The 23,687-nt window shown below is 38.6% G+C and overlaps 1 protein-coding gene across 1 annotated transcript in view; it reads left to right on the forward strand.

Moving 5' to 3' along the window:
* Positions 1-2,464: 2,464 nt before the first annotated feature.
* The window catches only part of ANK2 (ankyrin 2), a 688,006-nt gene continuing 666,783 nt past the window's right edge, over positions 2,465-23,687 (forward strand). Inside the window, exon 1 of the mRNA XM_082389582.1 lies at positions 2,465-2,948. Coding sequence (XP_082245708.1) covers positions 2,877-2,948 — 72 coding nt within the window. The 5' untranslated portion in view covers positions 2,465-2,876. The remainder of the gene's footprint in view (positions 2,949-23,687) is intronic.

Genomic DNA, 23,687 nt, shown 5'->3' on the forward strand with positions numbered 1-23,687 from the left:
ATGGACAAATTTTCCCTTTTTATAATGACACCAGTCATATTGGACTGGGGACACATCCTACTCCAATATGACCTCACCTTAACTAATTACATCTGCAATAATTCTATTTCCAAAAAAGGTCACATTCTCAGGTACTAGGGATTAGGATTTCAACATCTGCATTTGGGGGGACACAATTTACCCCATAATACAGGGTAATCAGGAAGTCCTCACTGATAAGGTGATATTGGCACAGGGGCTTGAAGGAAGTAAGGAAATGATCCATGCAGATATCTGAGAGAGGAGTGGTCCAGATACAAAGGACCTGAGACCAGGTCCTAGAATATTCAAGAAGTGGAAACAAGGCCAGTGTGGCCATGGTGAGTGAGTGAGGGGATGGCTGGAAATAAGGTTAGAGAGGGGTGGGCAGGAATGGAGGATGGATTACATAGATCTTATCTTACATCAAAAGATGGAAAAGCCTTGGTTCTTACTCTGAGTGAGAAGGGAAGACACAGGAGGGCTTTGAGCACTGCTAGCTGCTCTCTGGTAAGCCACGTGTGAGGAGCAAGGGTGGAAGAATACAGAGTGGTTAGAGACTTTTGCTATAAGGCAGGTGAAAGATTAATGGCGGCTTGGACTAGACAGATTGTACTGGAAATACAGAAGTGGTTGGATTCTGTATGAATTGCTCTTAGAGCAAATGTGGATTGTGAGAGCAAGTAAGGAATTAAGACTATCTCTGAGGTTTTTGTCCTGAGCATCTTAAAGGTGGGAAAAGCTATATTGGAGCAGTTAATTTGGCAGGGGAAGATAAAAAGGAGCTCAGTTTTGCCCGTGATAAGTTTGAAACTCCTAGATATCAGGTAGAGGTGAAGGCAGTTGGCAATAGGAGTTTGAACTTAAGGGGGAAGACTGGGGATGGAAACATACATTTGGAAATGCATATCAGAATACAGATTCTATTTAAAGTGATGCAGGACTCCCCTGGTGGTCCAGTATGTAAGACTCCGCACTCCCAAAGCAGGGGGCCTGGGTTGGATCCCTGGTCAGGGAACTAGATCCCGCATGCTGCAACTAAGAGTCCTCATTCCGCAACTAAGAAGTCCACATGCCACAAGGAAGATCCTGCGTGCCACAACTAAGACCCGGCGCAGCCAAAGTAAATAAATAAATAAATAAATAAATATTTAAAAATAAATAAATAAATAAAGCCATGGAACTGTGAGTTCAACAACAGAGTGAGTACAGAGATAGAGAAGATATACATGGAGAGGAAAAGGAGAACCAGAACTGAACTCTCTGACATTTCAAAGTTTAGAAGTTCAGAAGTTGAGCCTAATGAGGACTGAAAATTGATCATTAGATGTAGTAACATGGGGGTCACTTGGAACCTTGTCAAGAGAAAGTTTGGTGGAGTAAAAAGCCTGAATGGAGTGGGTTCAACGAAGAATGTGAAGAGAGGAATTGGAGGTATTAAAACTTTATGGAAGATCTTGCTGAGAAGCAGTGTTGAGGCTGGAACACTAGCTGCAGGGGAGAGGAAGGAGGGAGAGGACGGTGTCTGCGGTAAAGGAAAACATTTTTCAAAGGTGGGAGTATGTTTATATGGAGATCCATAAGAGAGGGAACAAATTAATCTCTTGAGGGTCATCTTATCTGTAAAAAGCCATAACTCTCACCTCCATGGGGCAGCTGAGCTAATGAAGGGAGATAAGGATCAGGTGTTGGAAAGTGGTTTGCCCTCAGTCAAAATGACAGCTCCAACTGCATCCCTGAGAAACAGTGATGTACACAAGGCTGGCCCCTGTGGGGGTTCACCCCTCCTGCCACCAGGCCTGGCACAGATGGAGGTCTGCAAAACCTGGTCCTGCCGTTTAAGTTCTTCACAGGGCTGCAGAAGACGTGTTCTCCGCCTTAGTGAGGACGGGGGGCCGTCACTACCCTGTACAGTAGCTGAAAGATGCTTTCTCATAGTGAAGAAGGTGGGAAGGGAGAAGCTCGATCTTGGGGAAGGCGGAAACGCCCAAAGCGTGGAAGACACACAGCTGAAGTCACTTCACTCACCAGCCCACATCTGACTTGGGGTTGAAGTCGCAGTTCGCATTTCACACAGCATTCACTCCAGAAATTAATTCCTTCTAATCAAGAGGGAGTGGTTGGCGGAACAAAGAATGTGTGTCTGCGGAGGCTAGGGGTGGCTGGGTGGGTGCCTATCACAATGCGAAAGGGGAGAATGCGTGGGACTCGGCAATGTGTGCCCGGTATGAATGGGAAGAGCCGAGTGAGTGTGGAGCTGGGCAGCGAAGAGCTGCACGCGCCCCAGCGGCCGGGGGCCTCCCGAGGGAACGTCTGCCTGTGATGCGGGAGCGCCCGCCGACGAGCCTCCTTCTCCCCACCCACCTCCCAAACTCCGGCAGTCAGTGGTGCATATAGACATATTTCTGGGAGCTGTCCATGAGCTCATCGCTCTCCCGGCGATAGCGGCGGCAGCGAGGGAAGCAGCCTCATTTCCCCCCGGCGCCGCTAGAATAAGCTCCGCCGCTCGCACATTCACACGCGCGGCGCGCGGCGCCGGGAAGGAGCAGCCGCCGGCCCCACCCCGAGGCCAAGGTCGCCCCCGACCCTGGCCCGCCATGGCCCGGAGTCTCCCCGCCGGGAGGTAGGTGGGCGCAGGAAGGGGCGAGGGGCTCCGGCCAGGACTGCGGCCGGGCGAGCCAAGCGGGCAGCCGCCCCTCGCGCTCTGCGGCGGAGGAGCCGGGCGGGGCCGCGGGCGCGGCGGCTGCGGAACCTCCCGGCCCGTCTGGGGCCGCGGGCCGCAGGCCCCGCGCGGAGGAGCCGCAGGAGACCCGGGGGACCCGGGCGTGACAGGAGGAAGAAACCGGAGCACCAGGAAGATGGCTTCTCCCACCTCCTCGGCCCCGGAAGGCGGGGCCTCCACGCCGCCGAACCCGCCGCGGATTCGTCAGGTGGGTGCACAAAGTGCGGGGAGGGGCGCCCGCACCCCATTGTTCTCGCCTTCCCCAAGGACGGGGACGTCGCCCCAGTGCAGAGGCTGACGAGGAGTGGGACTGACACAGGCATACTCGGCCGCATCGCCTGGTCCAGGACCATTCTCTGAACGCCCTTTTCCCAGTCTCGCTTCACACACGGACACGGAAACACACACACACACGCACACACACACTCCTAGAAAAACACGTTTTCCAAAACCAGATGTGTAACTTATGCATACACACACGCTCATACACACCCCGCAAACTCATCCCCCAAACTCATCCCCCCACCGCGCACAGAGACACACGCCCAGCTGTCACATGACCCACTGCGGAGCTACACCATTAAGGAGGAGCCCTTGGTGCCCTCAGGGGGGAAATCCACCCCAGACCCCAAACCCCCGAGGACCTTGAGAGGGACTGCTGGAAGCATTCACTTCCCACCCACAGGAGAGAAGGACCGTGTCTAGAGGTTGCTTACTAGTTCTCAACTTTCAGATAGAGCTACACCCAACAATTGCAGCCTTGTATTAGACATTAGTACTGGAAAACATGTGTTCCTGCTCTCCCGACTGTCTCTGTCTGCAGAGACACTTTTCCCCAACACTGCAAGGGAGGGTGTGGGGTGGGTGATGCACATTTCTTTGGCTGTCTGAATAAACCCTGTTTTCTGTTTGTATGGTAATATTAAAACATGGGAGTACTCCATCTGGTTTGATCTGTGATTTGGTATCTAAAAGAGCTTTCTTCTTTTTGTGCTACCATTGCCAGGAACTACAGCATTAGCACTTTAGGTTATCGCGGTAGCAACGCAAGCGTCAGTTTGCCCTGTTCAGTGTAGTGTATGGGTGTGAGAATCTGATCCACTGACTACAGATAGGCAACCTCTTTACCAAGGAGAATCGAACTCCTGTTTAGAAATATGGTAAAACTGGTTAATGCAGCAGGAGGATAATACCCAACAGAATAGTTTTTCTTCAGGGCAATGTGGAAATTTTGAAGAACCCAGAAGCTTTAGAATTTATGAAAACATGACAGTAAAATTTGGTTGACACTTCACAAGGTCTTTGCCACATTTGAATTTTAATGTGTATAGATAATGTTATTTTGGGGATAACCTTTGTTTATGTGCATTTTTAATGCAATGACTAAAGATCAATGTGTACTTTTTTAAAATGGGCCTCTGTCTCAATGAAATTGTTAGGGTTTTAAATGCTTGTAGAATCCAAGACTCTAATTTTATGACAATGCATTTTTAATTGCACTTGGAGTTATTTATTTTTTTCGTGAAGCATTGTGGTAGCAGGCATCATTACATCTTTATTTGTGATATTTATGCGTCTAAGAATGATGGTGAAATCACCGCTATTTGCAATGTAAGAAAAATCATGTCCTATGTGAAAAATCATTTTTATACCTATTTGGCTAAATATATATGTATGTTTGTGTATATAGTTATATGTACTCATAAGAATCTCTGTGAAGTCTCATTCTATATTTAGAATAATTCTACTGATCTAAGAAATAGTATGTGTGAAAATGGTCAGGAGAAAAAATTTGTATGAAAGGTCATTGCTATTTTGCAGAGTAGACACTCTACTTAGAGGACCTCGTAATTAGAAGCTGTGTAAATGACATTATGCTGCAACATTCAAGTAATTGACTGGTGTCCTCTGCTCAGCCTTTAATTTATATGACCTTACAGAAGCACTCTTTTAGTGATTGGTGCATTAATTTGCATAGGGTGTAGAAATAGGTTGCTGGAATTATTGGTCATTCCAGTCTACCTGATTCATCCAGGCAGGTGGAACAGAAGTCCTGACAACCTCTGACTACAGCGTCAACACTTTTCCTGCAAGTGATTTTGAGCAAATTAGAAATTTTAAAAAGCAGAAGGGATAGCAGTGTTTTCCTGCAAAATGGTGAAATATTTTAGGTCCCAGTCCTAGTATATTTTAACTGTGTCACTGTTTCCCTGACATGTTTCTCCTTGTTCTTTAGTAATTCTTTTTCAAATCAATTCTGGATTGAATCAGAATTGAATCAACGTCTGAATTGTTTTCCTCTTTTTAAACCATAGTTGACAGAAAAAGTATAATTGAAAGAACATAGAAGTCCAAAGGTTGAAAGATTTTAATTAAAGACATAGCATGGGTTTTAGCAACATATAAATTTATTGGTCATCATTTTAATTATATAATAGAAATTTAGAAATAAAATGTTTTAGAAAGGCTTTCAGTGAATATATATTTATATCCTGTAAATTAGTATATTTAACTGCTAATTTCAATGAAAATATTCTATGTGAAGATTCATTTATTCAACAAACACTTATTCAGAACGGAGTAATGTTTCATGCCCTAAAGATAAAGAAATGAAGAAGATAAAAATGTTATCCATTAGGAGGTGTAGGTGTTTTTAATGAAGACAAGCATTAAAGCATCTGAAATTTGAATTGCTTATAGGGGCTTTTCCACATTATTTAAAAATATATTTCTCAACTTTTTGTTTTGATCATTCCTCTAATAATGAGTCTAAATAATTCCTGGGTTTGCATATACCTAAAAAGTCACTGTATGACTGAATTAATGTTTGTATCCATTTGATATATGATATATTTCTGTGCTAATTATTTAATCTGTTATTAGAATGATATATCAGAAACTGTATATATTATTTTTACAACTTGATCTTTTGGACAAAGTTTATTTTTATTTTTTAAGTTTTTGGAAATTGCTGATATAGCATGAAATAACTGAAGTAATCCAGTGCCTTTGCACAGTGCAGTTAAAATCTAGATTTCCAAAAATGAGACGATCAAGGGAAAATGACCTTCAACTTCATTCTGTCATGTTAAGGGAGAGAAAAATTTATTAATATGCTCTGTCTTCTCAGGCTCCTAAGATACTAGATATTTAATTTTTTCCCTCTTTTAAGAAAAGGGTTATATTTTCTTTGTTTTCTATACAAGATAACTATGGTACAGAAGTTTCACTACTTTTTAAAACCGTTTAAGTCAAATTAGCTACCAAACTATAAAGACAAATCTCCTGGATTTCATTACGTGTTTATTCTTTATTCATTTTCTGACCATAAAAGATAAAGAAACGATAGTTTTGCCACTAAGTTTTTAAATAGTTTGTCTGCATATATTATGTGTATCAAGAGATCCATATGATTTCTATGGCCATTGCCAGAAAATTTAAATCAGTTAGTTAAATGAGTGTTTACTGAGATCTTGAAGTTAAGGTACTTTGCTAGCATCTTTCTGGGCCTTATCTTTCTGATGAGCTATGATGGGAGTTTCCAAAGCATTGATTACTTTGAGAATTGGAGAGCTATAAGACATCCTTTATAATTGGTGCCAGTGAAACTTAGTGTCTTTTTCTTGTTTCATGATCAATCCTTCTCCACGATCTGTGGATATTAGTGTTATTTCATTTATGGAAGCAAACCAGTGTTCTTTCTTTCTTTGTTGTAGAAACTCAGAAGCCTCTCATATGGTAATGATAAAATATTTACAAAGGGGCCAGGTGTGATGCTAAGCAAGGCACAGTTTTCCCAACAGTCCTACGAAGGAGATATTATTATTCCCATTTTCCGATGAGTAATGTGGGTTTAGCGAAACTAAGCTGCATCCTCAAGTTCATAGCTGGTAAGCTGCAACTATGCAACTCGGGGATTTAAAACGTGGTCACGATGCCTCATTTCACACTCACTGTTATTTTATTGTCTTCCCCTTCTAATTTGTGGCTATTGGGGGAGATCTTCTTAGCACTCTTTATACTTTGAGCCCTCTGTAACCGTTCTCAGGAATTCTCCTTTAGTTTGCCTTGATTAACTGTAGGATTTACAACAGAGTTGAAATAATTTTCATTATTTTAATTCATCAAATGAAAATAACTTGAATTCCATTTGCACTTCTGTATTCTCTAAGATAGCATTTCTGCAGCCTCATGGTTGCTGAGAGGAGAGACTAAAGCCCTCGTTTAGCTTTTGTTTCCCCTGAGAGCTCCTCAATTATTCCTGCTGTTTCCATGTTGGTGCTGAGAAAAATAGTTCTGAGAATGAGCTGGATTAATGGAGAGTCTTCTTGAACAGGCATAAATAAATAGGAGGCTTTATTTTCAAGTTTTTTAGTTTCTTCCAATATTAATTCCATGCTTTGTTTATGCTTGTCAAGATAAGTTATATTTTGAATTTTCATGTTATGCAAAGTATTTGAGTTACAAAAAGAGGATAATTTCCTTTAGACAGTGAAGGGATAAAAGAGAATAAAAGCAATAAGTGAATATAGTGATGCATTGATATAATTGGTTTAGATTTTTAATTTTGTTTTTTAATTTATATACAGTAAAATTCACTTTTTATGCAGTTTAATGAGTTTTGACAGATCCTTAGAGTTGTGTATCTATCACCACAATCTAGGTGTAGAACAGTTCTAGCTCCCTGAAATATTCCTTTTTTTTTTTTTTTTTGGCCACACTGCGCAGCATGCAGGATCTTAGTTCCCCAACCAGGGATCGAACCTGTGTCCCCTGTGGTGGAAGTGCAGAGTCCTAACCATTGGACTGCTGAGGAATTCCCCTGAAATATTCCTTTGTGCTAATGCCACTGTAGTCAAACAGATCCTCCCACCTTCAACCTCTGGCATCCACTGAGCTGTCCTCTGTCCCTATATTTTTGCCTTTCACAGAATGTCATGTAAATGGAATCATCCAGAATACAACCTTTTGAAACTGACTTTTTTTCACTCAGCGTAATGCCCTTAATAGCCATCTAACTTCTTGCATTTGTCAATATTTTGTTCCTTTTTATTGTGGAATAGTATTTCATTGTATGGGTGTACCATTGTCTAGCCATTCAGATGAAGGACATTTGGGTTGTTTCCAGGTTGAGGCAATTATGAATGAAGTTGCTATTAAATATTTGTATACAGGTTTTGTGTAAACCTAAGTATTCACTTCTCTTGGGTGTATACCTAGGAATAGGATTGCTGGATCATATGGTAAGCATATATTAACTTTATAGGAAACTGCCAGACTATTTTTCAAAGTGGCTGTATGGCTTTTGCATTCCTTCCAACAATGAACCAGAGTTCCTGTTGCTCCACATCCTTGTTAACATTTGGTATTGTCATTTTTTTTCCTTTAGTCATTCTAATAGATCTGTAGAGGTATCTCATTGTGATTTTAATTTGTATTGCTCTAATGACTAATGGTATTTGAATACTTTTGCCAACATTGTCTTTGTTGAAGTGTCCAAATATTTTGGCCATCTTTTTAAAAAATTTTTATTTATTTATTTATTTATTTATTTATGGCTGTGTTGGGTCTTCGTTTCTGTGCGAGGGCTTTCTCCAGTTGCAGCAAGCGGGGGCCACTCTTCATCGTGGTGCGCGGGCCTCTCACCATCGCGACCTCTCCCGTTGCGGAGCACAGGCTCCAGGCACGCAGGCTCAGTAATTGTGGCTCACGGGTCTAGTTGCTCCGTGGCATGTGGGATCTTCCCAGACCAGGGCTCGAACCCGTGTCCCCTGCATTGGCAGGCAGATTCTCAACCACTGCGCCACCAGGGAAGCCCTTGGCCATCTTTTAAATTGGGTTGTTTACTTTTTGTTGAGTTTAGAGAGTTATTTATATATTCTGGAGGCAAGTTCTTTGTTAGATATATAGTTTAAAAAAAAATAAATTTATTTATTTTATTTTTGGCTGCGTTGGGTCTTCATTGCTGCACGTGGGCTTTCTCTAGTTGTGGTGAGCGGGGGTACTCTTTGTTGCGGTGCGGTGGCTTCTCTCGTTGCGGAGCACAGGCTCTAGGCGCACAGGCTTCAGTAGTTGTGGCACGTGGGCTCAGTAGTTGTGGCCCAGGGGCTTAGTTGCTCCGTGGCATGTGGGATATTCCCGGACCAGGGCTCGCACCCGTGTCCCCTGCATTGGCAGGGGGATTCTTAACCACTGCGCCACCAGGGAAGCCCTAGATATATGATTTGAACATATTTTATCTTAGTCTATCTCTGCTCTTTTTATTCTCTTTTTAGTGTCTTTCTTAGAGCAAAGGTTTTTAATTTTGATCAAGTCCAATTATCAGTTTTTTCTTTAATGGGTTGTCCTTCTGTTGTATCTAAGAACTCTTTCCCTAACCCAAAGTCACAAAGATTTTCTCCCAGTTTTTAAAAAGTCTATCATTTTAACATTTGACATTTAAGTCTTTCAGTCACTTTGAGTTGATTTTTGTGATGTGTAGTTCAAGGTTCTTCTTTTTTTTTTTTTTTGCATATGAATATCCAGTTATTCCATTACCCTTTGTTGAAAAGACTATGCTTTATTAAATTGCCTTTGCATCTTTGTAAAAAAAAAATCAATTGACATATTGGCATGAGTTAATATCTGGACTCTCTCCTCTGGATTTAGATATTTTGAGTTTTTCAGATTTCAGAAAAAAGTATGTATCATGTAATTTTTAGAAAATCTAATGACATTAACATGCTTTTGACTTTGTTTTTTAAATGTTATTTACATAGTTTTCAATCTAAACATCATATTAATGTACAAGGCAAGCCCTTATGTCTGGAACGGAAGCAGTTTATGAAAGTGAAATGCATATAATAAAACTATATCAAGAAAACAAATGGAAAAAAGACAAGATGTACCCTATTTGATGAATACAGAGAGTTTCCAGAGGTTTTTAGAAAACAGTTTCTAGCTCAGCTATGTTGAATATGGAAGTGAGATGAGAAATAAATGGGGACTTTAATCTTCATTCACTATAGGCTTTGGCAAAGATTAGCATTTCATTTTTTATAAAGCGTTACTATATGGGTAGATTATGGTATATTAAGGAGCTAATTATCTGTTCCTAGTGACACATATGGCATTGAGTTCAGTAGTCTAAACCTAGCTTTTAGGTTAGGTTAGGTTATCTATTGCTGCATAACAAACCACCTCAAACATAGTGGTTTCAAACACCAGTAATCATATGTTTTGCTCATTAATCTGCAGTTTGAGTAGGGCTTGATGAGAATGTTGGGAATCAGCTGGGGTTACTGGAAGGCTGGAGGTGACTTTATGGCTGGGGACAGATCATCTCAGGTTTGCTCACTTGCATGTCTACTGGCCAGTGCTGGGGCTATTGGCTGGAACACCTATATATGAGTCCTCTTCAGGTGGATACTTATCTTCCTCACAACATAGTGACTGGGGTCTAAGAGTAAGAGTCCCCACACATCACAGCAGAAGTAAAGGACATCTTATGACCTAGCCTTGGAAATCACATAGGGTTACTTAATGCCATACTCTGTTGGTTGAGGCAATCACAGAGGTTCAACCAGATTCAAGGGGAGGGGAATAGACCCCACTACTCTATGCAAGGGATGAATATCAACATTACATTGTAAGAAATGCATGTGGGATAGGCTATTTGGCCACCTTTGAAAAGACGATCTACCACAGAGTGAGAACTAAGTTAATACAAAGTAAGCTGCTATATTCGTCACATTATTTTTGTCATTGGATCAGGAGGTAACACAGATGTGACAAGAACTGGTTAAATAAGTATTTCATAGGAAATATTTTCCCACTTAAATATCATAAATCACTCTATGCAAACACTGTACTTTTTCACGTTGTTTGATTTTTGATTGCTTAGTAGTCCTGGACTTGGGTTCTGCCTGTGGAGTTTGGAGGGCATTGCATAGTACCACCATTAGACACAAGGCTCTAGAGCCTCCGAGAAGTCAGAAATCAGGCTTGTACAGCTGTCCTGGTTGCTATTTGAGTAATTCTGAGTAAATAATTTCATCTTGCTAAACTGTAGTTTTGTAATCTATAAAATGCAGATAATTATCATTCTATCTCATAAACCCATTATTAAACTTTGATATAATATTTGGGCAGGTACTTCTAAACAATAAAATAATACAGAGGTATACTTTATTGTGAAAAAACATGTAATTTTGATTTGAATTGTTTGTGCCCTAAGCATCTTGGTTAACTAATTGAACTTATTCTAACAGTTTATAAACATAATTTTATTATACTTTTTTTAAAATTGAAGAAGTCATATAAGAATGTGGTAGGGAATTCCCTGGTGGTTCAGTGGTTGGGACTTGGCACTTTCACTGCTGTGGCATGTGTTCGGTCCCTGGTTGGGGAACTAAGATCCTGCCGGCTGTGGTGTGGTCAAAGAAAAAAAGTGTGGTAATAAATTAATATTTTTATAGATGGATATATTTGGAAAGTAAACCTTACTCCAAACCCAAACTCTGCAATCCTCTACCCCTGAAACAATCATTTCTTATGTATTCCCTTAGAAATATTCTGTTTATAGAAACATTTATCTGTGTACATACTCCTTCCCCCTTTTGTTTACACAAATGGGAGCCTACTATACACGTTGCTTGATACTCTGCTTCTTTCTTAAAAATTTATTCTGGTCCAGTTTGGTACATACACTTGATCTTTTATTGTTACATATTATTTTATTAAATGAATGTATCATAATTCATTTCACTCTTTGTGAATGGACATTTAGGTTGTTTCTAGTATTTTGCTTCAGTGAAAATCTTGTACATTTGTATTTAAGAATGTGTGTGGGCATATATGGGTCTTTGAACACATGTATTGGTAAATAAATTTCCAGAAGTCAAATTGTTGGATCAAAAGCTACTTTTTACTCCCTCTCACTTCTGAATACTATGTTCAACAATTTAGAAACCCTCAAGTAACAAAACTGAATTATATCAATTTTGGTCTTAGGTGTATAATTGTCAGTCAACTTTATATTTTGCTAATCCTTTTTTGTTTTCTCCATTTTTTAAATGTTACATGCTCAAATGTCAACATATTAGGAAAAGAGCCTTCATAATCTTGTGATGCATCATTATGGATCATACATACTTTGGCTGAAAACTTTTCTTCATTTAAATCCATTCTTTCCTTAGATCACTTTAGATTATTCAAGTTCCAGAGTGTTATTAACAAGTATTATTTCTGTTCACTTTTCAGAATCCTTCATTATAACTCTTAATTTCACAATGACCAATATGTGTAACAACTTGGAAAGCAGATAATCCATATTTTAGATTTCAGATTAGTTAAGTGGATGCACAAAGAGTATAAATAGTTTGCTTGGGATTACCTAGCAAATGAGTGGCAGTCTGAACAAGGCCCTGATTAGTAACTATTTGCTTTTTAACCAATAGAACTTTATTGCATTTCAAACAAGATAGCAATCAATCACATTTTCAATTTTAACTATCATTTGGTGGAAGGTTACTAAGGTGGAAGGTTATATTTTCACTTGGATATAGATAGTATATACTTGGATATATAGAAAGTAGCTCTTAAAATGAGAAATCAAATTTAACAAATCAGGTGTAGAATACCCCTAAGTGGTCATTTTAAGAGATAACTTTCCTCTTTTTCAAAGAAAAGCCATCATTATATAAAATAAGTTATGGTTCATTTGGAAAATTCTTCCTCATAAGGATATTAGATCTATCCCTGCTCTCAAAAATCTTACAATCCTATAGAAGAAGAAATCAAGCACTGTACACAGTTTACTTTAATGCAGATAGAATATGGTAAGTATAATAATAGAGTACAAAATACCATGGGAGGAGATAAAAGAAGTTTATTTTGATTGGAGGAAATCATATTAGGTTTAGTGAAACAGTTGAAATGTGAGTTGAATATTGAAGAATGGATTTCATTTTGACAGGTAGAGATTAGATAAAAAGCGTTTCAGATCCAGAATAAACAGCATGAAGAGACACATAGAGATGGAAAAATATTAGAGGGTAGGCAGAATGGTTAGTAATCAATCCCAGTTGGCTACAGAGTGGGAGATAAGGAGAGATTAGTGAAACATAAAATTGGAAAAATAATTGGTATAACATCATGGAAAGTCTTCAGTTTACCAGAGTTTGGTCTTTATTCTTTAGAATATGCATACTCCTGCTAGGGTTTGGCTTTATTTTCCACCTCCCTGTCATCCTCAGATAAAAGCTACCCTCAAATAAAATCATCATCTTCATCATCACCTAATCATGGATAAGCCATATTTTCACAATCTTAACTAAGAGGTGAATAAAAGTTACTTTAGGAAACATGGCTATTTTCATCGATTATGTAACATAAAATCTAAGAAAAACAATATGTTTACTCTCTGCACAAATAACTTCATGCCATGCTCCCTTAGATTCTCTCTGTCTTCCTATCAGATTACCTTCTCTTGAATAAAAATTTTGGAGCTGTTGCTGCATGTCGGGCTTTTAGTTGAAGGAATAATTTATTTCAAAGGCTGAACAATAATAGATTTAACATCATAGCTCTCACTCAGATCCTTTTGTGTAAATGTAACTTGTAGAACACTCAGAAAAAAAAGAACATTGTAATAGTTATTGCTTATCTGGTTTGTCTCATTTGAGCCCCAGAATCTTGACTAGTGTCTGGGAATTAAACTAGATATTTTTTTGTAACAATGCTTTCAAAAAGTTCTTTAATTCAGGACTTTATGAAGGTAATAAAAGAATGCATAGGGAATAATGGAACTCACAGTATAGAATAAAAATTACATGTCTTTAAAGATACAATAAGTTAAGCATATCCTTGCAGTTATTAATACTATTCAGTGGGGTTTTGATACGAAGTTCTGTGCCTCTTCAGTATCTCTCAGTTGTGTCTGGATTTCCTTTCTTCCAGATAGAGCCTGATCACATTCTGAATCCCATATCTTTCCCAGGAATGTTTGTGCTGTAGTTGATAAATTCTTTAAGGCCATTATCATTATCTGCATATTAATCTCATTTGATACTAATGGGATTTAATTTGAAAATTGTTAAATTAGTTGATTTTATTAAAAATTAATTTAAATGTTATTTAAAGCACTAAGTTTTATCATCTGATTTCTGGGCTATTTTGCCTCTGTCACTTTACTCTGCAAATCTTCTACCATTATATATTTATTAACCTGTTAATGATATCTCTCTAATCAGTGTCTTCCGTCTCGAGAATGTGTATTTGGCCATGGTCATCATTTGGTGAGCTGTAGGTGATGGGAGGGGTATTTTAAGTTACAGCTTACTAGGTCATTTCTTGACTCTTTTTTTTTTTTTTTAAGTTAATTAATTTATTTATTTATGGCTGTGTTGGGTCTTCGTTTCTGTGCGAGGGCTTTCTCTAGTTGCGGCGAGCGGGGGCCACGCTTAATCGCGGTGCGCGGGCCTCTCACTATCACGGCCTCTCTTGTTGCGGAGCACAGGCTCCAGACGCGCAGGCTCAGTAGTTGTGGCTCACGGGCCTAGTTGCTCCGCGGCATGTGGGATCTTCCCAGACCAGGGCTCGAACCCGTGTCCTCTGCATTGGCAGGCAGATTCTCAACCAGTGCGCCACCAGGGAAGCCCCACTAGGTCATTTCTTGATGAGAGTTCAGGCTGAAAACAGAACCCCTTGGGCAGACTGCTGGTACTTCCTGTGTCACACATGACCAGAAGCAGAATCTGTGGGGATATACTCAAGTTTAGACAATGGAAGCCTAACAAGAAAGCAAAGATGCGATTGTGCTCATGGAGCAAGGTATCTCAGAGCTGAAAGAAATTAGAGGAAACATCAAGATCTGAGTTCTTGTCAAGAGCTACACCTGGAATTTATTTTTTTTTCTTTTAATGGAAATTAAACAAACATTATTTTGTTTTACCTGAGGAGGTCTGAAAACAGTTTTATTCTGTTAAATGCTTTATTTCACGTAGACTGAGGTAGTAACAAATCTCCTTGAATCTGCTACACTATCTTTATATGCAAGTTATTTATCTCAACAATTTTCCTTTATAATAGATGGTAACTTGCCAGCCACTTGGTATTAAAAACCAGACTCCTGGAAATGCAGTTTTTCAAATCCATTAACCTTTATTCAACTCTTATGGTAATAAATGTAGAAGGATCACATCATTTTTCTTCAGTGTATGATCTAATATAAATTGGGTTTGTCTGACCTTTTTTCTGACTGTCCTAAAGGATACGCTTATAAAACTGAAAGAAAAAAAAAAAAAAAAAAACTGAAAGAAATCTTCCCACAGGTTTTATGAATACTGTGTTTCTCTTTTGATGTCTGTCTTTGCTTTAATATCATAAGGTTATTTCACCCTAGTTTATTTTGGGATCAGGCAAGTCAAATAAACCTTTTCTGGAACTGGATTTGACCTGGTTTAACCAATTTGCTGCCCCATGTAATGACTGATAATCATGAACACAAGCAAAAGTATTAGATGCATGATTTTGTGATATTGCTTAAATTGTGCAAGCTTATAAATTTAAGAGTAACGGTTATATTTAACGTAAATTATATGGACTAATCACTTTTATAGTGCCAGTTTATAAAGAAAAATATTTGTTTTGTACATTTGCACCATTGAGCTAAAAATAATATTCAGTAAATCAATATATTTAGTGTTATTCCCTACCCATGATAGTTATCAAGTATTTGTATAGCTTTGTTAGAAGTTCTCATACAGTTTATTTAGACACCAATGAATAAATATTTACTTAAAAAAATATGAATTTATAGATATAAGAAGCTAAAATGTACAAGAGTAACAGAGCTGTTGACTAAATCAGACTTCCAATTGGATAAAAGACCTCGTATGGCAACTTAGAAAATACTCTCTCTATTTTTGATAAAAGCTTGGATTGTTTATCACTGAATTAACTCTTTCATCTGAGAGTACAAAATGTTTTATTCATGAATGTCTCTTTTATAGCCACCTTCTTCAGTTATAAAAGAAAACCAAGAACATACCTCTGCCTCTAAACCTCGTATTTTCACATATTCTTGCTTTCTTCCTTCCTATTTCAGAGGAAGAATTATCCTGACCTTGATCGCACTCCTTTTGCCTATCCTAGGGGTTGACTATGTCCAGGAGGTGCTTTTCTTTTTTTCCCAATTTTTCAGTCTTCTTTGTTATAGAGACTAGGGCAGGGGTGAGCCTGATGGTGAGGGTAAGGAAACCCAACGGCTGTGGAGAGAAGGACGCTTTGGTTGAGAATTTAGCAAACTGACAGCCCTAATCCTTCTAGACTTCTCAGCAGTTTTGATTCTGTTGATCTTTCTCTCCTTCCTGAAACTCTTCCCACTAGGACTGTAGATCTCCATTCATATGTTCAATAATTATATTAACTCCTCTGAAGTAATGATGTTCACACTTAATTGAGCCTGAGTGTGTGCCAAGCTCTGTGACAGCTTCTTTACATGTATTATCTCATTTCATCCTCCCATCCATTTTATGAAGTAGATACAATAATTATCCCAATTTAAAGATAAAGAAACTGAGGCTTAGTAGTTTGCTGACGATCATACAGCCAAGTAAATGGCAGAGTGAGGGATTCATACTCACATGTATTAGGCATCAGAACCCTCATCCTTAAACAGAGCATATGATACCACCTCTTCATGCCAGGTGCCCTGGTAGGGACTGGAAATACAGAGGTGAAAACACCTCAAATACAGAGGTGAAAACACTCAGTACTCATGGAACTTATGCTATAGTTATATGGCATATATGTTATAGGGAAAACAAACAAAACAGGTAGAATGTGATGATTTTGATATGGAGGTATGATCCAATGCAGTGGGGGCCTTTATTTGGTTAGGGAATTCAGCAAAGGCCTCAACGAGAAGCTGGTGCTTGAAGGAAGAGTAAAAGTTTGCAACATGACTAAGATAGGGAGGGAATTCCAGGCAGAGGAAACAGCAGGTGCAAAGGCATGGAAGTAGAAAGCATATTGCATTTTAGGGAGTGATCAGCAGTCCTGAATGGCTGGAGCAGGGTGTCTGGGGGAGGTCACAGGAGATGAGACTGGTGAGTCAGTCTAGAGCCAGATCATAAAAAGCCTTGTTTATTATCATGACTCATTTGTGGTTTTCTTGCTAGTGTTTTCCCAGGCAGTTTTTATCATCCTCCGCCATCTCTTCCTCTTCCTTCCCTTGTTATCTAGATATTAGTGTCTCTCAGAGTTCTGCTTGCTATCTTTGATTTTCTTCTCTTATGTGTTTATACTTCTTCCCATACCCAATCATCAAGTCCTATAGCCTCCATTACCACTCAAATGCTGATCTTTCTTCCATCACTATCTTAGTGCCAACCCTTCTCTTGACTTAATATTTTCATCTGACCTCTGTAAATCTTCTCCTTTTTATTCCTCAGGTCCTTCAAACTTAATATTGTCTAAAAGGAAGTCACTGTTTGCTCTCTACCCCACAAAAAGTCTCACATATGTGGACTAGATTGAAGGAAAAAAGTAGTTTGTTTTTATAGTGTACTTTTAATAATTAAGTTATTTCAGAGCACTTTACTATGTAATGAATCACTCAGATATGTGTTGTCTAGAGATTGTGTTGGCAAATGGAAAAGCCATTGTGTACTGAAAAAGAGCTTAAATTTGGCTGTGACTATCAGTGAGGGCTGAAAGATATAATGGGTCCATGACTAAGAAGTTTTGCCTACCTGTTGTTTTCCTGAAAAGTTACATGGGATTATCTCAGTATTTTAAAAAGTCCCCCATGCCACCCTCCTCAACTTTGTGGGCTCTTTTTAATCTCTTCTTAAAGTTCAAAAGCCCATATGCTCCCAGGCCACTCTAAAGGTTGGCTATGTGAAAGGTAGGGTGGGAGAAGGAAGCTGAGGAAAAGGTAGGACAGAAGATGAAGTGTTCCTTTGTGTTTCTTTGAACTGGGTTTGCCATTGTGATGAAGGTAATAGAGATTCCTTCATCACCCTGGAGCTGACTAGGAGTTTGGCTGTCCTGAGGAAGGCAGTGTCCCTGTACACCTGGAAAAAGGCTGTGAGTTTCCAAATTAGAATGTGGGAGAAGTGGAAAGTAGGACAAATGATTCCAAAGCTTTTGCTCTTTTCAAAGGGAAACGTAACAATGAAATTGTGAATCCTGAATTGAAAGTGTCAGAAGTTATTATGTCTAGCTAGCAACTCACATGCAGGTGTGATGGAAGTGGAATTGCGAGCCTTAACAGAAAAGATATCAAAAGTAAGTCATTGTTTGAGTAAGTGAATCACCTGGGATCACACTAATCTAAACTCATGGCATGGAGAGTGATTAAAATGAGTTTCTCTTAGAAGAGAAATGAAGGCATCAGAGAGGGAATTTGCCTATCTTACATGCATTATTATCAGACTTCATTTGTTGTCCTCAAATTTAATAGAAAAAAATGTAATCTCATAAAAGGTTTTGTTTTAATAACTTTTATTAAAGGTTTTGCTTTGTTAACTTTTATGTCCACAGATTCCTGTATCTGCAGACATATTATTTGAGTGATTTCTAATTAGCTACCACCATTTTGTATGCTCTAAATTGCTTCAAGGCTGGCAGGGACAGTTCCCACAAGCATAATATAGTTGCAGTTTATCTTGTGTTTAGTCTTCAACTCTCTTTTAACTCATCCTTACTTCTGGTCCCCAAAGCTTATAAGTTTGAACCACCTAACAGTCTCTCTTTCTCTGTCTCTCTGTCCCTCTCTCTCTTTGCAAAAGATGAAGCTGTGGTCTAGAATTACAGCTATTTAATGGAAGAGTCTACCTAAAACACACACGCACATTCACACACATCCCTAAGCCATACAGATATCTACTGTTTAGCTAACAAGGAGGCTGAAGTTATCAGTCCCAGGATGTTTGGTTCAGTGGGTCAGTAATGTTATGAGTGATTGAAGCTTCTCTGTTTCCTCTGCTTTGCAGTCCTCAGGTGTTATGTCATCTCTCTTGGTCATAAGATGGCTGCCACAGTTCCAAGCATCGTGTCTTTGTGTAACAGCCAAAGCCGAAAGCAAGGGTAAGGCGAAGGTGGCAGGTGGTGGCCAGGTCTTCCTCTGGTCATACCTTTTTCTTATAAGGGAGGGAAATCTTTCCTAGAAGCCATCCTGCAAAAGCCTCCTTTCATTTCATTGTTAGAACTGGATCATGTGCCTGCCTATCCCTTGAAAAATCCCTAAAAATGAACAGGGTGCCATGTGTTGAGGTTGGGTACATTATCATCCAAACAAAATGGTTGGGAAAAATTGGAGAAAGGTGTTTGGTAACCAACCAAGAAATCTGCTACACCTACATAGATAGAACTCAATTGAATTTTAGAGCTCATGAATCTGCAATTAATTTACTGGATATTTACCACAATTAGGTTTAAATGCTGTATCTTATGTTCAATTTATCTACCTCAATGGAAGGAAAAGTTGTTTTTAAATTCTTTTCCTGTTTAGCTATTTCTACAAGGGCTTGGTATAAGCTTTGTGGTTGATGTTTCCATGGTGATCAAAAACATTGTCATCTAAGAGCATTCCTTTAGAACCTAACAGCAAAGGAAACTGTTTAGATGATGATCACAGGAACAAACAAATATGGTTCTTGACAATTGCTGAGAATGTGTTTTGAAAGAATTGATTCTTCAGCTGATGTGATGTATGCATTACATTACTGAAGTTACATCTGCTTTTGAATTTTAAAATGTCATCAGTAGTGATAAGAGTCTCAATTTTACACTCAAACTTCTGAGGGGATCTGTTAAAGATGGTCTATGTAATAATTCCTACAATAACTATTCTCTTGTCTTTTCAATTTGAAAATTACGCTAAGATGAATGAAATCTTTAAGGTGGGCTATCATTAGTTCATTCAACAAATATTTTTTGGATAACTAATATGTATCAGGCAGTGTTATAGGATTTGGGAATACAACAGTGACAAAAATGAAGTCCCTGCCCTCATGGAGCTTATATTCTAGTAGGTAGGAAAGATAGAAAATAAAGACATAAGAATAAATATATACAATCTCACCCGCATTAGGATGACTACTATCAAAAAGCAAAAAATAATAAGTGTTGGTGAGGATGTGGAGAAATTGGAACCCTGTGCACTGCTGGTGGGAAAGTAAAATGGCACAGCTGCTATGGAAAACAGTACGGCAGTTCCTCAAAAAATTAAAAATAGAATTACCATATGATCTAGCAATCCCACTTCTAGGTATATAACCAAAAGAGTTGAAAGCAGGAACTTGAACAGATATTTGTACACCTGTGTTCATAGAAGCATTATAGGCAAAAAGTGAAAGCAACCCAAGTGTCCATCAATGGAATAATGGATAAACAAAATATGATATATATATTATTATATATATATATATATATATATAGAGAGAGAGAGAGAGAGAGAGAGAGAGATAGAGAGAGAGAGAGAGAGAGAGAGAGGGAGAGAGGGAGAGAGTCATCTCTTGTATCCATAGGGGATCAGTTCCAGGACCCCCTCAGATGCCAAAATCTGAGGATGCTCATGTCCTTTGTATAAAATGGTCTAGTATCAATATTTGCATATTATCTATGGACATCTTTCCGTATACTTTAAATCATCTCTAGATTACTGGTAATACCTAATACAATGTAAATGCTATGTAAATAGTTGCCTGCCATGTGGCAAATTCAAGTTTTGCTTTTTGGAACTTTCTGGAAAAATTAAAAAAAAATTTTTTTGATGTGCGATTGGTTGAATCATGGATGTGGAACCCATGGATATGGAGGGCTGACTGTACATACAATGAAATATTATTCAGCCTTAAAAAGGAAGGAAACTCTGACATGTGCTACAATATGGATGAACCTTGAAGACATTGTTAAGTGAAATAAGCCAGCCATAAAAGGACAAATACTGTCTGATTCCACTTATATGAGGTACCTAGTCAAATTCATAGAGACAGAAAGTAGAATGGTGGTTGCCAGGGGCTGTGGGGAGGGGAGAATGTGGTGGTTTATTGGATATAAAGTTTCAGTTTGGGAAAATGAAAAGAATTCTGGAGATGGGCTGCACAGCAATGTGAATGTACTTTACTGGACTGTACAGTAAAAATTAGTTAGGATGGTAAATTTTATGTATATTTTACCACAATTAAAAAGAAATAAAATGTCAGGTGGTGATAAGGGCCATGGAAAAGATAAAGCAAGATGAGTGTGGGAACACATGGGATGTCCGGGGAGGGGTGTGGATTGATATTTTGTATCTGGTGATCAGAGAAGACCTCCATAATGACTGACAGTCAGGCAGAGGCATGAAGTATGTGAAGGAGGGGACCCACCTCTGGGGGAAGAGCGTTTTAGACAGATGTTAAAGCAAATGCGAATGGTCAACGGTAGGACCACTTTGGTGTGTTCCGGGAATAGGGAGCTTGCCAGTGTAGCTCAAGAAAAGTAGGTGAGGAGGAGAGTGGTAGAATGAGATCTCGCAGAGGTGGGGGTGGACAGATCGTGTTTCAGGTTATGACACTGAGTGTGTATAAACACGTCCTCGCATGAATAAAATATGGGTATTATATTTCTCTATAATTGTAGGCATAGTGTCGGTTTGTTGGAAAGCAGATGATTGTATTGATCTAAATCATATATGTTTCACTCTCTGTACCTCTGCAGTTAACAGATGAACATTTGTGTTGGCTCACACATTCCCTAAACTGTATTCAGTATGATTCTCACCTCCTCAACCCCCCAACTCTGCCCCCTCTTGCCATTCTTCTAAAGGAATATGTTTCCAGAATGTTCACATTACAGAATTAACATTGTGTCTAAATCTTCAGAGTCAGAAATTAAAGCTTATTTTAAGAATTCCATTATTGTGAAAGCAAATTAAAAATTACAGAAATCTAAGTATAAGCCTTATTGATTTTGGTATTATGGGTAATTCACTGGGAAATATACACTAAGATGAGTTTTCTCAGTGTTTATAAATATCCAGCTAGAGCTTACTATGGACGGTATATATAAAATTAAATAATACATACATGGTTCAGTATATAGTAGCTGTAGTATGCAGCAGAGAGAGTTATTGTTAAAATACTATTATATAAGCTAACCCAAATTTTTACATGGAACTGAAAAAAAATGAAAAAACAAAAAAACTTCTGCTAATTATGAAATAATGTGGGATAATGGAGCAAGCCTAAGCTCTACCCTCAAAAGACTAGGTTAAGTATATATGTTATATTATTTCCTAGATGTGTACCCTTCGGAAAGTTATGAATCCTCTCTAAGCCTCAGTTTCTTCACTTGGGGATAATATCCACCCAATATGGTGGCGGTAAGGATTCATTGAGATATTGTAAGTAAAGCACATGGGATACACAATTAATTGTCATGAAATTATAAATCATGTATCATTAATAATGTCATTCAAATAGGAATCATTCATGCATTTACAGTGGCTCTACTCTAGGAGGGGAATGAGGGTGGAAATTTGACTAGAAGTGGCAGAGACATTGGGGGAATCTGTGTTGATCTGTATTTGCATAGTAAACATACTATTTTAGTCAGGTTGTATGTTTTTGGGGGGCCTCCTGGGAAGTAGGGCCCCCTGGGCACTACTATAAATTCAGTTATTCTGAATATTATAGGGTATTTGAATGATGCAAAATCAGAGAAAATGCTGTCATTTGTATTATATTAGTATATATAGTAACTAATATCTACGTATTTTGTGTATATATATATAGTATATATATATATAGTAACTAATACCTACGTAGTGTGTGTGTGTGTGTGTGTGTGTGTGTGTGTATTTTATAATGCTCTGCATGCAGTGGTGAGCCATGTACCAGCTTGAGAGAACCAATTGTTCAAATATCAGGAATTCTGCGAGCGGATTGTCTTTATGTTGGTAGCTTGAAATTGGCTGTGGAAGGAAATAGGCAATCTCTACAAAGCAACCTTATCTCACAGGCCAATTGTTAAACATTTTCCATCACACCACTGTGTGTTTATCAACTCATTTTAATCTCAAAATGACTCCATAAAATGAGTACCATTATCATTCCCATTTTACAGATGAAGGAATGGAGGCCAGGGAAGTTAAGGTCAGTGGCCCATGGTCACTCAGATAATAAGTAGCAGAGTAGGAATTTTAGTTGCAACAGTCAGGCTCTGGAGTTCATGGCCTTAAATGCTTTGCATTGCTGTTATTGATTATTCCCAAAGAGGTGTTCTCTCCTTACAGTGTTTTCTACAAAAAAAAAAATGCAGCCTCACAATTGAAGGTTGTAATGTACTCTTAAAAGTCATCTATATGGGTTTTCATCAACACCAGACAATACCGTTTACTCTGGATTGGAAAGGGCCTGGGTTTCCCTGTGCATCTAAATAGTATTCACTATTCTTCCTGAGACTCAGATTCCTCACCAAAAAAGTAAAGAATTTGGATTTTCTTATATCTACAATGTCTTCTAGGTGTAAAATTCTTGCTTAACCAAAGCCTATGCAGTTCTGCCTCTTGGCCCTGATGTTTGGAGACTCAGCATCTGTTCCATGTGTAGCCTGTAGCTCTGTCAGTGATTAAGCATTTGACTCCATTGGTAATTTTTCTCTAGTTGTTTCATACAAGTGTATTTTTTGCATAAATTAGGTAGGTTTTAGACTAATAGCCTATTATGATTTTGCAAGTTAGACTCTAAAGTTTGTGATGGCAGAAACCCTGTCTGTTTGGTTCACTGGTGTAGACTCAGCATCTAGCTCAAATTAGGCATTTGTTGAATGAATAAATGAAATTTTCTTTGATTCAATTGAACAATTCAATTCAAATGAACAAGGATTAATACTATGGGTAGAGGTTGAATATATTGGGGGTGGAAAAAAATTGGAAAATCGGACACAGAGATCGCTTATGTGATGTAATACGATG

This window comes from Balaenoptera borealis, assembly GCF_965194805.1.
Source record: "Balaenoptera borealis genome assembly, chromosome: 4".
Classification (NCBI taxonomy): Eukaryota; Metazoa; Chordata; class Mammalia; order Artiodactyla; family Balaenopteridae; genus Balaenoptera; species Balaenoptera borealis.